This window comes from Cupressus sempervirens, chromosome 2 (assembly GCF_028749045.1).
Source record: "Cupressus sempervirens isolate cs-2001-9-10 chromosome 2, ASM2874904v1, whole genome shotgun sequence".
In the NCBI taxonomy this organism is placed as follows: Eukaryota; Viridiplantae; Streptophyta; class Pinopsida; order Cupressales; family Cupressaceae; genus Cupressus; species Cupressus sempervirens.
In genome coordinates this window covers 740,912,773-740,925,433 of record NC_143119.1, presented here as the reverse complement: position 1 = coordinate 740,925,433, position 12,661 = coordinate 740,912,773, and the positions used below count along the sequence as shown (strand labels likewise).

General features: G+C 34.8%; 1 protein-coding gene across 1 annotated transcript in view; it reads left to right on the top strand.

The window, feature by feature from the left end:
- PGI1 (phosphoglucose isomerase 1) overlaps positions 1-12,116 on the top strand; it is a 29,112-nt gene extending 16,996 nt beyond the window's left edge. Inside the window, exons 2-14 of the mRNA XM_089815258.1 lie at positions 1,982-2,104; positions 2,554-2,652; positions 2,752-2,835; positions 3,328-3,471; positions 3,593-3,658; positions 3,757-3,825; positions 3,988-4,095; positions 4,216-4,268; positions 4,381-4,519; positions 10,019-10,175; positions 11,218-11,296; positions 11,415-11,481; positions 11,638-12,116. Of these exons, the coding sequence (XP_089671384.1) occupies positions 1,982-2,104; positions 2,554-2,652; positions 2,752-2,835; positions 3,328-3,471; positions 3,593-3,658; positions 3,757-3,825; positions 3,988-4,095; positions 4,216-4,268; positions 4,381-4,519; positions 10,019-10,175; positions 11,218-11,296; positions 11,415-11,481; positions 11,638-11,772 (1,323 nt within the window). The 3' untranslated portion in view covers positions 11,773-12,116. The remainder of the gene's footprint in view (positions 1-1,981; positions 2,105-2,553; positions 2,653-2,751; positions 2,836-3,327; positions 3,472-3,592; positions 3,659-3,756; positions 3,826-3,987; positions 4,096-4,215; positions 4,269-4,380; positions 4,520-10,018; positions 10,176-11,217; positions 11,297-11,414; positions 11,482-11,637) is intronic.
- Positions 12,117-12,661: the final 545 nt, after the last annotated feature.

Here is a 12,661-nt window from a genome sequence, read left to right as displayed (position 1 = left end):
AATAAAGTCAGGGAGTGCACTTGGGGTTATGCCTCAAGACCCTACAAGGGGTGCTACCCTTTGATTGTCTTGGGGGCACTGCCCCCAAACTCCCATAGTAAAATCTGGGGGGATACCGTGCCGAATAAAGTGGGAAAAAATTAACCTTTGAGCCTGATTAGGCTCTATATCACAACACTTGCACACAAAAAAGTGTCCAAAATGGATCATAAGCCAACATCTTATAAAATTGGATCATGAACAAAAACATGTCCAAAATGTGAAATGCACTCTTGCTTATCAAAACACGAGTCCTGAATCCTGTTCATCTGACCAATATCAAGTTCATCATTTCCACATAAACACTTTTTTTTTAATAGTTGAACCACTTGTTCAGCATTGCAATTCAAACATTACAAACATTGCATTACTAAACCGTTGTGCATCTCACAAAGTGAATAATATATAGCAAAAGAGGGGTGTAACAAATTGTCTTCCCAATTAATGTTTTTTCTTTAAGGAGTTGGTTCAAGTCCTTGTCCAAATAGAAACTGGAAAAATAAGAATGCTGAACATGATCATAAGCACTGAGGAAATAACTTGAATGGCACTCAAGTTTTCTCAACATGACTGCACGTACAAAATTGCAACTATGTTTAATTGAATTATTGAAATTTGATGGTTGTGGTTTTAGTGCTAAGAGCTATACTTTAAGAGGTGGAGGAGCACATTTTGCATTTTTTACACTGATCAACATTTATGGGTAAATGTGGACAAGGGATGGTAGTTACACTCTGTATCTGTAATATGATATCATATATTTTTAATTACAAGCATGCTTTCAACAGGTCATGTCAATTTATCCCAGTTCAAGTGTGTCATTGCTGATTCTCATCTGTCTTTTATTAGTTTATAAATCAGTTGTCTAACATATGGAGTTTTTCCATTCCGTCAATAAGTGGCTCTTGTCCCTAGATTCCTATGAAAGTTTGACACAGGGAACATGCCTAGCAGGTTGAACCCAGGTCTTATGCTTTTAATTATTTTGCCTTAGCAGTGGACCATGGCCTGCTGGTCCTTGTCCATTTTGTTAGAAGTGATTGTTGTTTCTTATTCTAAGGGACAGAGTTGGCTCTTTGTGGGGGCATTTTGAGCCTGAATTCCAATAACTTTCAGAATTAGTTATACACTTTTTGCTTATACTGTTTTGGAGACCTGTCATGTTTCTCAAAAATTGAGACTCCTGATGTGATGTTACAGGTATATGCAATGTGTATTCTTGTTTTTGTATGTCTTTATATTTGTTTTTACTTTTTACCTTAGCTAAATAAATTTTGTAGCCAAATCTTAGAGCTGAAGGATGAAAAGCGATTTTAAAGATGTGGTTGCAAGCTACTGGTTTTGGTCTTAGACTGTGATACACTTCCATGATTGTTTTTCACTTCCATAGGGCTACAATTTATATAGTAAATATAAGTTGATTCATCTTCCATTTTGATCTCCTTCAGATCACATAGTTTATAATTTCATTTCTATTATGTTTTCTGAAAGAACGACAACAGTACATGGGTCTCGAATGAAGTCAGTCTTGGATATAATATGTATAGGGTTTCTGATTTTGTTTTCTTAACTGTAACTATTCCTAGCTGTTTAGATTAGTATGGGGATCTCCGTGTTTATTGTGTTCGCTAGCTTTTTGATTTAATTTGGGAGATATCCTTAAATACTTTCACAATTTGATTTGGCAAATTGAATTGGCGTGCATTCTGGAAAACCATGCAAAGGGTGAGAAACATGAATTATGGGCCGAGTGATCCATATAATTTAGCAATCAATGTTTTCAATGTTGTGTTTGTTACTAAGTGCTATTCATGAAGCCTATTGTCATCTTTGATAACGTTTATTTTTATCAGTGTTGGATACACATAAACCTAATTTTATTATTCGCATCTATATTCGTTGAGTCCTAACTCATCTAAAAATGCATGGTTATCTGAATTAGATCAAACCACCATCATCTCCGACGGGACACTTTACTCAAATACTATCTGTGGGGATTGGAGGTTCTGCTTTGGGTCCAGAATTTGTTGCAGAGGCATTGGCTCCAGATAATCCTCCTCTGAAGGTATCCGTTTTATTAAGATAAAAAGTAAATTTGTCTTGACTTGGTAGACTTGTTTGTGGTAAGATACAATGTTTCCTTTGGTTATTTGCTTGTGAAATAAATCTTCTTTAAAATTTTGGAGTTTTTTACAACTTGAAGAGGTTCACACTGTTTAAAATTTAGTGTTATTCAATTAGGAAATTGTATCATTGGTTTCTACTTGATCACCTAATGAAATGTCTATGCTTCCACAAATGTGGAATATTATTCTAGTTTTAAACTTTTATCCTTCTCTCACATAACAGATATTAAAGCCAAGAATATAACTCAATAAGTTGCCTTTTTTAATTGGATTCTAGACTGACTACCAATCTTATATCTTACTTCCTTTAGCTCAGTGCACAAGACAGTGTCTGGTTTTGTTTACATCAGGTCATCAATTCGCTAAAAACAGTTTCTCCATTTTGCAGATAAGATTTATTGATAACACAGATCCTGCAGGCATTGATCACCAAATTGCACAGCTTGGGCCAGAGCTTGCCTCTACACTTGTTATTGTAATTTCTAAGGTCTGTGAATTTCCAAAGGTTTTTCATGTCATGAATTTTACAATTAAAGACATAGCTAGAGTTATGAAACTAATTGATTTAGTGAATCTAAATGTATAGAGTGGAGGAACTCCTGAAACCAGAAATGGACTGTTGGAAGTGCAGAAAGCCTTTCGTGAAGCAGGCCTTGATTTCTCCAAACAGGTTTGGGTCTTTTGTTGACATTTCTATGTTTAGTATCAGATGGATTAGAGGCTTTAGAAGTAAACATAGGATGAGGACTGTTGGCACATGACACAGAAACCTAAGAGAAACACACAGTGCGCTATCTTACCATATATTGGAGTAAATTATTGCTATGAACATTTTTTTCTGAAAGGACATTATGATTGCTTTTTAATTTCGCTAATATATAGAGTTCTTACTATTTCAATTGCTTTTGAAGTTCATGTCCCTGAATATCTTCAAGTCCTCCAGTTAAGGTTGTGTCAATCTGCATTTAAAAATAAAAATAAAAATTGGGCAGATAAATTTTTTGACATCAACTTTGATTTACTGTAAACAATTGGCACTTACATGATGGGATTCATTTATTTGGGGTATGATTTATCGGTTGGATATTATTGCTTGGTGGATATTATTGTTTTGGTATTTCTAGATTTAAATGAACAAAATTTCATGATTTTTTTCTTTCAGGGTGTTGCCATCACACAAGAAAATTCTTTGCTTGATAACACGGCTAGATTAGAAGGCTGGGTGGCAAGATTTCCGATGTTTGATTGGGTTGGAGGTCGAACATCAGAGATGTCAGCTGTTGGACTGCTGCCAGCTGCTCTTCAGGTCCATTGCTTTGTTGATTGAGCAATTAAATTTCTGTTGCTTTTCTGCTTATAGGTGGGATTTTTTTGTTTGTTTTAATATTATACATGTAATCTCTAGCTCAGTTTATATTGGTAATTAGGGGATTGATATCAGGGAAATGCTGGCGGGCGCATCTTTAATGGATGAAGCCACACGGGTTAATGTGGTATGCATCCTATTTAGTTAATTTGATGCTTTTGGATCTTGTGTTCCATCTGCTTTGTTTGATGAATTCCACTTAAACAATTGGCATTTTTTTTTCAGGTTAAGACAAACCCTGCAGCCTTACTAGCACTGTGCTGGTATTGGGCCTCTGATGGCATAGGCTCTAAGGTTTGTTCCAAAATAAATCTTTAGAGGATTGTATGGATATTAATTTTAGCTTTCCTATTGTAGTATTCTAAAATGTACAATTTCCTTTTGTTGGTTTTAAATTTTAATCATTATCTGTGTTTTTTCTGGACACTATTAATTCTCAGCATCAATTTTATCCAGGATATGGTTGTTCTTCCTTACAAAGATAGCCTACTTTTGTTTAGTCGCTATCTACAGCAGCTAGTCATGGAATCTCTAGGAAAAGAATTTGATCTAGATGGAAAGCGGGTAATTATTTGGAAATGTATTTTTTCATTTGTAACCATTGTTTTTAGAGTAGACATATCTTTCTTACTTATCGATTGGTGACTTATTTGAAATTATGAGATAAATGTTTCCACCATTCAGGTCAACCAAGGGCTAACGGTATATGGAAATAAAGGAAGCACAGATCAGCATGCGTAAGTCTGATTGCTGATGCATGTATAATAGCTATGAACTGAATTTTAAATTTTTTTGGACTCCTGTATACTGGAGATCAGATTCCTTTGCTATGATTTTCTGCCTCTGCAGGTATATTCAGCAATTAAGAGAAGGAGTCCACAACTTTTTTGTCACTTTTATAGAAGTGCTTCGTGACAGGCCACCAGGTCATGATTGGGAACTTGAACCAGGTGTGACTTGTGGTGACTACCTCTTTGGTATGCTGCAGGTGAGAGTTAGGAAAGTATATGTTTATATCTTGCTAGTTGGAAAAATTGTATTTAGCTGTTTTCATATTTCTTGATTTAGTAGGCATTCAGTTTTTCAATTTATTATACCTCTGGTGGAAGTATGGTTACATAGTAATTCTTTAGCAGTCGAAATTTATTGACAATGTCTTCTTATCAGATGGTTCACCATAATATGACAGTGCCGGTGAATAGGACATGCCATCTAGCAACAGTGGTTAATACGGTCTTTCATTGTCAGTAAAGAAAATAGAATAATGGTGTGGCTACTTGAAGTATGCTTACTGTGCATTGAAAACTAATCAAGTTATGGCTGTACAATAATGTGGCTGCTGAAATTGGATTTGTGGATTGGCACATCAATAGATATCTATTCAAAGAAGAGCATCAGTTGCCCCGTCATGAGGACACGGAGGGCCCTTTGTGCTGCTCTTTGTTGAAAAGTGTGTCAAGATGCCTTTAGTGCTTGCAGGCTTCAGAGACAACTCTCACATGGACATCAACAATTACAAGAATATGCGACACAAGGGAAATTTATGAAAAATTGATCCTCCAACAGATTTTTGTAAGCTTTATTGGGATGAAGTTTCTTTCATTATGATAGATTTCATCCTCTACTAACTGTGGAGGATAAGATATTGTGACAGATAATATTCACAGATAAGCTAAAATCATGGTATTTTCTAAATAGACAGCTTTTGTCTAGAAATGCTAAGTTATTGAGAGAAGGGGTTCAATAAGGAAGTCATACCATCAGTGAAAACAATTTAAAGCTTCCAGGGTCAATTCCATAATCATAGTTTAGCCATTTTACTGTTGAGGTTATTGTTTCAGGACAATGGTAGACAGCATTACAAGAAAAGAAAGGAGATGGTATTCCATGAAGGAGCTTATGACTTTATGATTCTCTCTAACATCTGGTCTTGCACATCTTTTTTGTTAAGTGTAGTGCATTGCTTAGTATGTTGTCAGTCGAAGCTTGCCCTTTTTTGATTACTTGCATTCAGTAACATGGTAGAGTCTTGTTGATGACTATTGTTTCTGCTGCACTGTCTGTTACACCTTCAAATCCTCCCGTGCCTTCTCCTTAGTAAGGGCATTGATGAGCTTCCTGATAGCTCATACATGCAGTAATGTATTTTCTGATCTATTTTGTAGTTTCAACGTAGCAGGGAATCGAAGTTGAAGTGGCTATGAATGAAAAAACTCGAAAATATTTTTTCTTCTAATATATCGTACCTGTTTTCATTTAGTCATAGACAATGGTAGTTAAATGTAGAAGTGGTGATTAGTGAGATTCCCAGATAGTAGTAAAAATTATGAAACGTAATGTTCAAAGGTTACATTCTTGCTTTTATTTCCATATTGCACATCTTTGCCTGTGTAAATGCTACAATTTGTACCGATTCGCTCTAAAATATCTGCAAACCTTGAAAAAGCTTTTATGTTCCAAGTTTATGCACATTCCCATTTTTGGCATAATGGTTCGCACCTGCAAGTTTGTGTGAATGTTTCTGCATTGTGATTGAAACATCGTTATTTGCACTCTAATTATTCTCCTATGGTATAGGTTCATTGTATGTTAGCATTGTGTCTTTCATCATAAATTAAGCATTGAAAATTGTCCGATTAGTTATTAACATTTTTCTCATTTTGCAACATAACCTCTATCGCTTTGGCCAAATTGATCACGTTCAAGATCATTGTCAAGACCTGTCAAATCAGTTCAAATTCTTTTTGATATCTTCAAAATTGATTCAAACCCTATCGAACCTTCCAATATCAATTCAGATCAACTCAAGTCTTTCAAAATCATTTCAAAATTATTGCAAATTTTGTCAAATTTCTTTCAAAATCAATCTAGGGAATTGTCAAAGTCATTGATGCTGTCTCGAATTATTTTCAAAATCTATCAAATCATGTCAAGTCCTTATCAATTGCATCAATATCAATTCAGCTGTTTATCAACCTTGTCAAATCAATTCAAATCTTATTAATCATATTCAAAGACAATCCGAGGCATTGTCAAAGTTGTCAATGTCATTTCAAAATCATCAAAATGGTTTCAAACTTGCATCAAAATCATCAAGATTGGTTCAGTTTCGCCTCAATGTCACCAATTTGATAAAAAATCAAATTATCTTCGCTTTATGGGTAAATAACCCATGATTTATCCCTGAGTCCTAGTTGGATAAATAAAGACTTTATTTATCCCCTTTCCCCCAACTCTACACAATTAATTAATTGGTTAATTTATCATGTCGGAATTTTAGAAATCCTAACTTTAATTTGCTAATTTGGTGGGAAGAAATGAATTTTAAATTCAAATTCTCTAACTCTTCCACTTTCCTACTAATTAGCTTCATCTTGTATTTTCTAGCCACCACCTTCCTTTGCCATTTTCCAATTAATTTAGTCACCACCTTTCCCTTACAAAATGTCCTTAATTTGTGCATTCTAAAATGCAACTCTTATAACGTCATAGTATGACATTCATCCAAATCTAACTCTTCAATTATGACATTCTTCTATTTTGTGCATCTATTTTATTATTCTCCATTTTGGCCTTCAGTCTCAAATAAATTGAGATCCATTTCTCATTCAAAGCTAACCGTCATCTTTTGAATCTTCTTGCTGCCGTTGTAGTCTTTTGATTTCATAATTGAGTGCATTTTGTCAATACGGGAGTTACATCCACTTATTTTGAGAAGCTAGAAAGAACAAGGGAGTTCAATTGAGGTAATTTATGTTTTATCCTAATCACATTTTTCTAGTGTTGTTGCTGTCATTTTGCTTTCATGATTTAGGCGCATATTATCACATGTGAGCAACATATCAATTTGAAAGAAGAAAGAAAGGCATTGGAGCAAGTTGAAGGGAGTTTGTTGCTTTTGTTCAATATTTTATGCACTTTTCTTTCATAGATTTGAAGTTAGGTTAAGATCATTTTTGTATGCTTTTATGGGTTGTGGTTGCCTTAACATGCAATATTTCCTCATTTTATTCTCCTAGAGTAGGTTATTATTATATTTTCCGATCCCTGTCATAAAATCAGTGCATAGACAGAGATCATTATAGGTTGTTACATTCTTTTAGGCTGTTTCTGTGAGCCTGGGAAGAACACAGGAGTTCAATTGAGGTAGTTTGTTTATGTTTTTTCCTAACCACATTTTTCTAGTGTTCTTGCTGTCATTTTGCTTTCATGATTTAGGTGCATATTATCACATGTGAGCAACATATCATATTTGTTGCTTTTGTTCAATAATTGATGCACTTTTCTTTCATAGATTTGAAGTTAGGTTAGGATAATTTTTGTATGCTTTTATAGGTTGTGGTTGTGTTAGCATGCAATATTCCCTCATTTTCCTCTCCTACAGTAGGTTATTATAATATTTTCCGATTCCTGTCATAAAAACAGTGCATAGACAGAAACCATTATAGGTCGGTACATTTTTTTAGGCTGTTTCTGTGAGCCTGGGAATTAATTTCCTCTTCTAGTTATGTTTCTGACCCATTTTATTTGGAAATGTTGTCTTTGGTAGGGCAAACTCTTGAAAGGTATCTAGCTAAGCTGAAAATGTTTAAATATGTCAGCTTCATTTTAAGTGCTATTCAAAGGGTTGGAAAGTACATAATTGATAATGGGATTTTGTTGGTTTGTGCAGGTTGGTTTGTGCAGGAGTTTATTTCTTCCAGTTTTTAATTATCTTTCATTTGAATTTGTACAGAGCTTTACCCCTAGGTTTTTTGTCTCCTGAATCTACTCCTCCCTGTTTAATCTTCCATTTCTGGAGTTCTGAAGTATCTATTTCTTATTGTTGGTACACCATTAACTATGGAACAAAAAATACTTGGGTCTCATTTGTTTCTAGTGTGCCTAAATTGTCAGAGCTAACGGCAATGATATTTTTCTTAAAAAACTTGAATTTATGGCCAAAAGCATGGAAATAGCAAATGTAAAGCATCTGCATACATGGCCCACATTTTTCTCAAGGACAAATATATTTGTACGAAGGGTTATGTTACAATTGATATAGTTACCAGAATTTATTCTGAGCTTACTTCCTGTATTCCTGATATTTCCTGGCTGGTACACATGTTCTCTTTCACTATCTCCTGATGATGGATCATGGGGAAATAATTATGTTGGTCAGGCTGTATGTATGTAGCTGCCTAATAAATTTGTGTCCCATTATATAGATAGACACACAGACACACACAAAACACGCACACTTGCTGAATATTTTGTCATTGATATCAAAGGTTGATGATCAAGGTTGTATAAAGTTAAAACATTGAGGGATTACTCAAAGCAATGAAGAATTGGAATGAAATGCTTATCAAGGTGCTGATAATCCATCAGATGTTCATCAGCTGCTTGCTTGTTTGGTTGAGCTGCATGGTTGTCTGGTTGAGCTGTTTGAGCTGTTTGGTTGTTTAGTTGAGCTGCTTGAGCTACATGGATGCACACTTGAGCTACCAAGAGTGACATGTCATCAAGTGTGTTAAAAGAATAGACTCCTATGAAATCTCGTTGTAGTGACTTTTATTGACATTTCAAATACGATGGCGAATCTAAATATAGTCAATGATACTGATCTGGACATATGTAGATACGTAGATGGGATTGATGGCCTTCTGCCACATTTTCCACAGCTTCCAAACTGTGATGATGCTGTTCGACAAAGAGCACATCTAATAAAAGTGAAAAAAGTGGTTCCTGATAGCTGCTGGTTGCATCTGGCTCTGCAGGTTTCATGCCTGCATCCCCAGAAAATCAGAGCAGGTTAGAGCAGGACCTGAATCCAGCACGTGAACCCAGAAAACTAGTAATAGAGTATATATATACGTGTGTGTATTCTATATATTGTTAATATGTAAATTAAGAGCTCTGTCTGCGGACTCTGCACCAATAGTGAACTGGACTGGGTAAGAGCAGGACCCCTCCAAACTGGTAGCAGAGTAGATGTGTGTTTATGTATGTATGTATGTATATGTGTATGTCTGTATAAATATATAGATTTACACACACACATACATGGTTAATATTGTAATTAAAACCTTCAAGTGATCACAGGCTGTTGCAAATACATATGCCAATTTTCCTTCAGAATACTAGATTATTTGTAATTAATCTTCTGATATTTCAAGATTTCAATAACTTTTACTATATATCAAGTCTAGTTCTCCTTAAAGCTTACAAGCAGATTGAATTTTAAGGAAACATTCCACAAGGCATTCAGCACCTTTGTATTTCAAGATATTCATAAGCAGCATGGATACCATTCTATGTATTCATTACTTTCTTTTCATTATAGCTTAAAAGTAGATTGAACTTTAAAGAAATACTGCACGCTTCATAGAGTTGATTGGAGTATTGGACAATTGTTTCTTTGGGTGCTTCTGTAACTATTCCTTTCCCTATTTCTTGTTAACACACTTCTGGCTGCTGTTTAATATGATACTTTCCTTTTCACCAGGGGACAAGATCTGCTCTTTATGCAAAGAACCGAGAATCTCTTACAGTGACAGTGGAAGAAGTAACTCCTCGATCTGTTGGAGCTTTAATTGCCCTCTATGAGCGTGCTGTGGGGATTTATGCCAGCCTTGTCAACATTAATGCTTATCATCAACCTGGTAAGATCCTAAGATTCATGCAATTTGACACTCCGTGAGTTTAGTTTTTGGATATAGGTTAAAACGCTAGCTACTGCATTGAATATACATTTTCATCAATGTATCTGCTAATAATTGTTGGTTAAGCATGGACAATTCTGGCAAGTTGTAGCTCCACCCTTGTCAGTTGTTTGACTAGCTCAAAGAAGCTTTGATAGGAGTTTCCTATTGCATTGGAAAATGGTAGAAATTTCCCATACTGAGAATGATGTCTGATGTGATTATAATGCTTAAAGAAACTTTGATTCAATTGAGTAGTTCTTATCTTTCAAACAGTTAGCCTTGTGCTAGTATTTTGCCCTAAAATTTGTTATCTTTGATATTGTTCATTGTTTGTATCAAATGGAACATTTGTTACTCTATATTTGGACAATGATTCTTACATAGATTGTTTTGCTGTCCCTAGTGTGCCCTACCTCTATCTATTATCTGCAAATTAAACCACCTTTTCAAATTGAAGTTTTTGTGCTTTGACTTTTTGGCTGTTAGACTTAAATGTTTGATTGGTTACTCCTCCATATCTCTTATCATCTTAGTCCACATTGAAACACATTTCAATGTTACACTTTGATGCAACACATTCATTGTTGTATTTGTCTAGAGATTTTCACATGAAAGTTCCACACAACAATTTTATTCGTTTCATTTTTTGCATCATTTAATTTCATTCTCCGTCTTATTGTTCTCTTATCTCTCATCCTCATCTACTTATATTTTTTTCCTTCTCGTGAATTTTCAACTCCTATTATTTATCCTAATCTTTCTCCTCTTCCTTTATCCTTGTGACATCTACACTCTCTTCCCTCCTACTTCCTTCTATTTAGTAACTTGGTCTACAATAAATTCATTTCTTCTCCTCTACCGCTCTTTATCCTGATGATTGATCAGGGAGTGTGATGTGAAACTTTGATAAATAAAGCACTACACAATTGAATCCGGAAACTAGATACATGTTACATAATTAATATTGTTTAAATGAATTGGACCTGGATTATTCCTTCAGGTGTGGAAGCAGGAAAGAAGGCAGCAGGAGAAGTATTGGCTCTTCAGAAGAGGGTCCTTACAGTTCTAGATGATGCCAGGTAATTTCTGAGCTTCCCTGTGATGTGGCAAGAATGTGTGCGATGTTCTTTTGTTTAATTATAATATGTCTTTACTTTGCTGCCGTGATCAAAGAATTTGATTTATTTGCACTTTCAGTTGCAAAGAACCAGTTGAGGCATTGACACTGGAACAAATAGCCGAACGATGCCATGCAGAAGATCAAGTATGTAAATATATATGTATATAATGGGATTAAGGTTATTTTCGTTGTTCCTTTTTAGTTATCATTATGGGCAAACACTTTTCCATTTTTTTGTTTCACTCTATTGCATTCTGATCCATATTGTTACAGTTTGCATTGACTTTTTCATCCTTGCAGGTTGAAATGATATATAAAATTGTTGCACATATTTCGGCAAATGATCGGGCACTGATTGCTGAAGGAAGTTGTGGATCCCCCCGCAGTATAAAAGTTTTCACCGAAGAGTGCAATGTGGAAGCACTGTATGAATAAAATTAGAATTATTGGAACAACTACGTTTTTCTGCAGAAAGGAGCTGAAGCTTACAAATGTTGTAAGTAATTCATTTTTGGAACAGCCAGTCTTTCTGACTGATTAGATTGTGTTTGTTACTGCTTGTGAACCAAACAATCACACAGCAAAAGCTGTGTATTAGTTTGGAACTTAACTGGTAAGTGACTTCTATTTATCTGCTTGTGTCATTTGATTTACAAGCAGAAACAATAATCTATGCAACTGAAATTGATTGGTTGCATATGATGGTTTCTCTGAGCGGCATTGTATCTAATCATCTTATTTGCTAGGTTTTTGAATGAATAGGAAAATGAGTCGTAATATGATCCTTTGCACAATCTTAACTAAAATAGTCAAATACAATACATGCATTTCAAGAAGGTTATGTATCTGGCTCTCTGTCATTTTGCAAAAGTAGAAAAGGAGAATATTGGAAGGAATAAATTTGTTCTCAATTTATGAGAATAGCCAAACCTTTGAGTTGAGCCACTCCCAACTGGCAAAGACATTGAACATTCAAATCAAAGTGCTACAGCATTGTGAATATTTGTTTTTAGCAACTGTTTAAAATTATTATTCTGAACCATTGATAATGAAAGAGGGATGAAGAGAGAAGAAGAGTAGTCTCCTTGCAGTGATCTTCCATGATTATTTAATGACCCTTAGTTAATTTGCATGACTGAATTTCGAATTGTTTGATAGTTATTTGCTTCTTCAACTAAGTTTAGACGTCTACTCAAGTTTTTGTTGGAATTAGACTTGTTCTCTTGTAGACTAATTTCTTGTCTGAATTAAAATCATTATTTTTTTTTCCTTAGTTTTCAATTTTACTCCCCTAATGAATATGGGTTTATTACAAGAGTTGCTT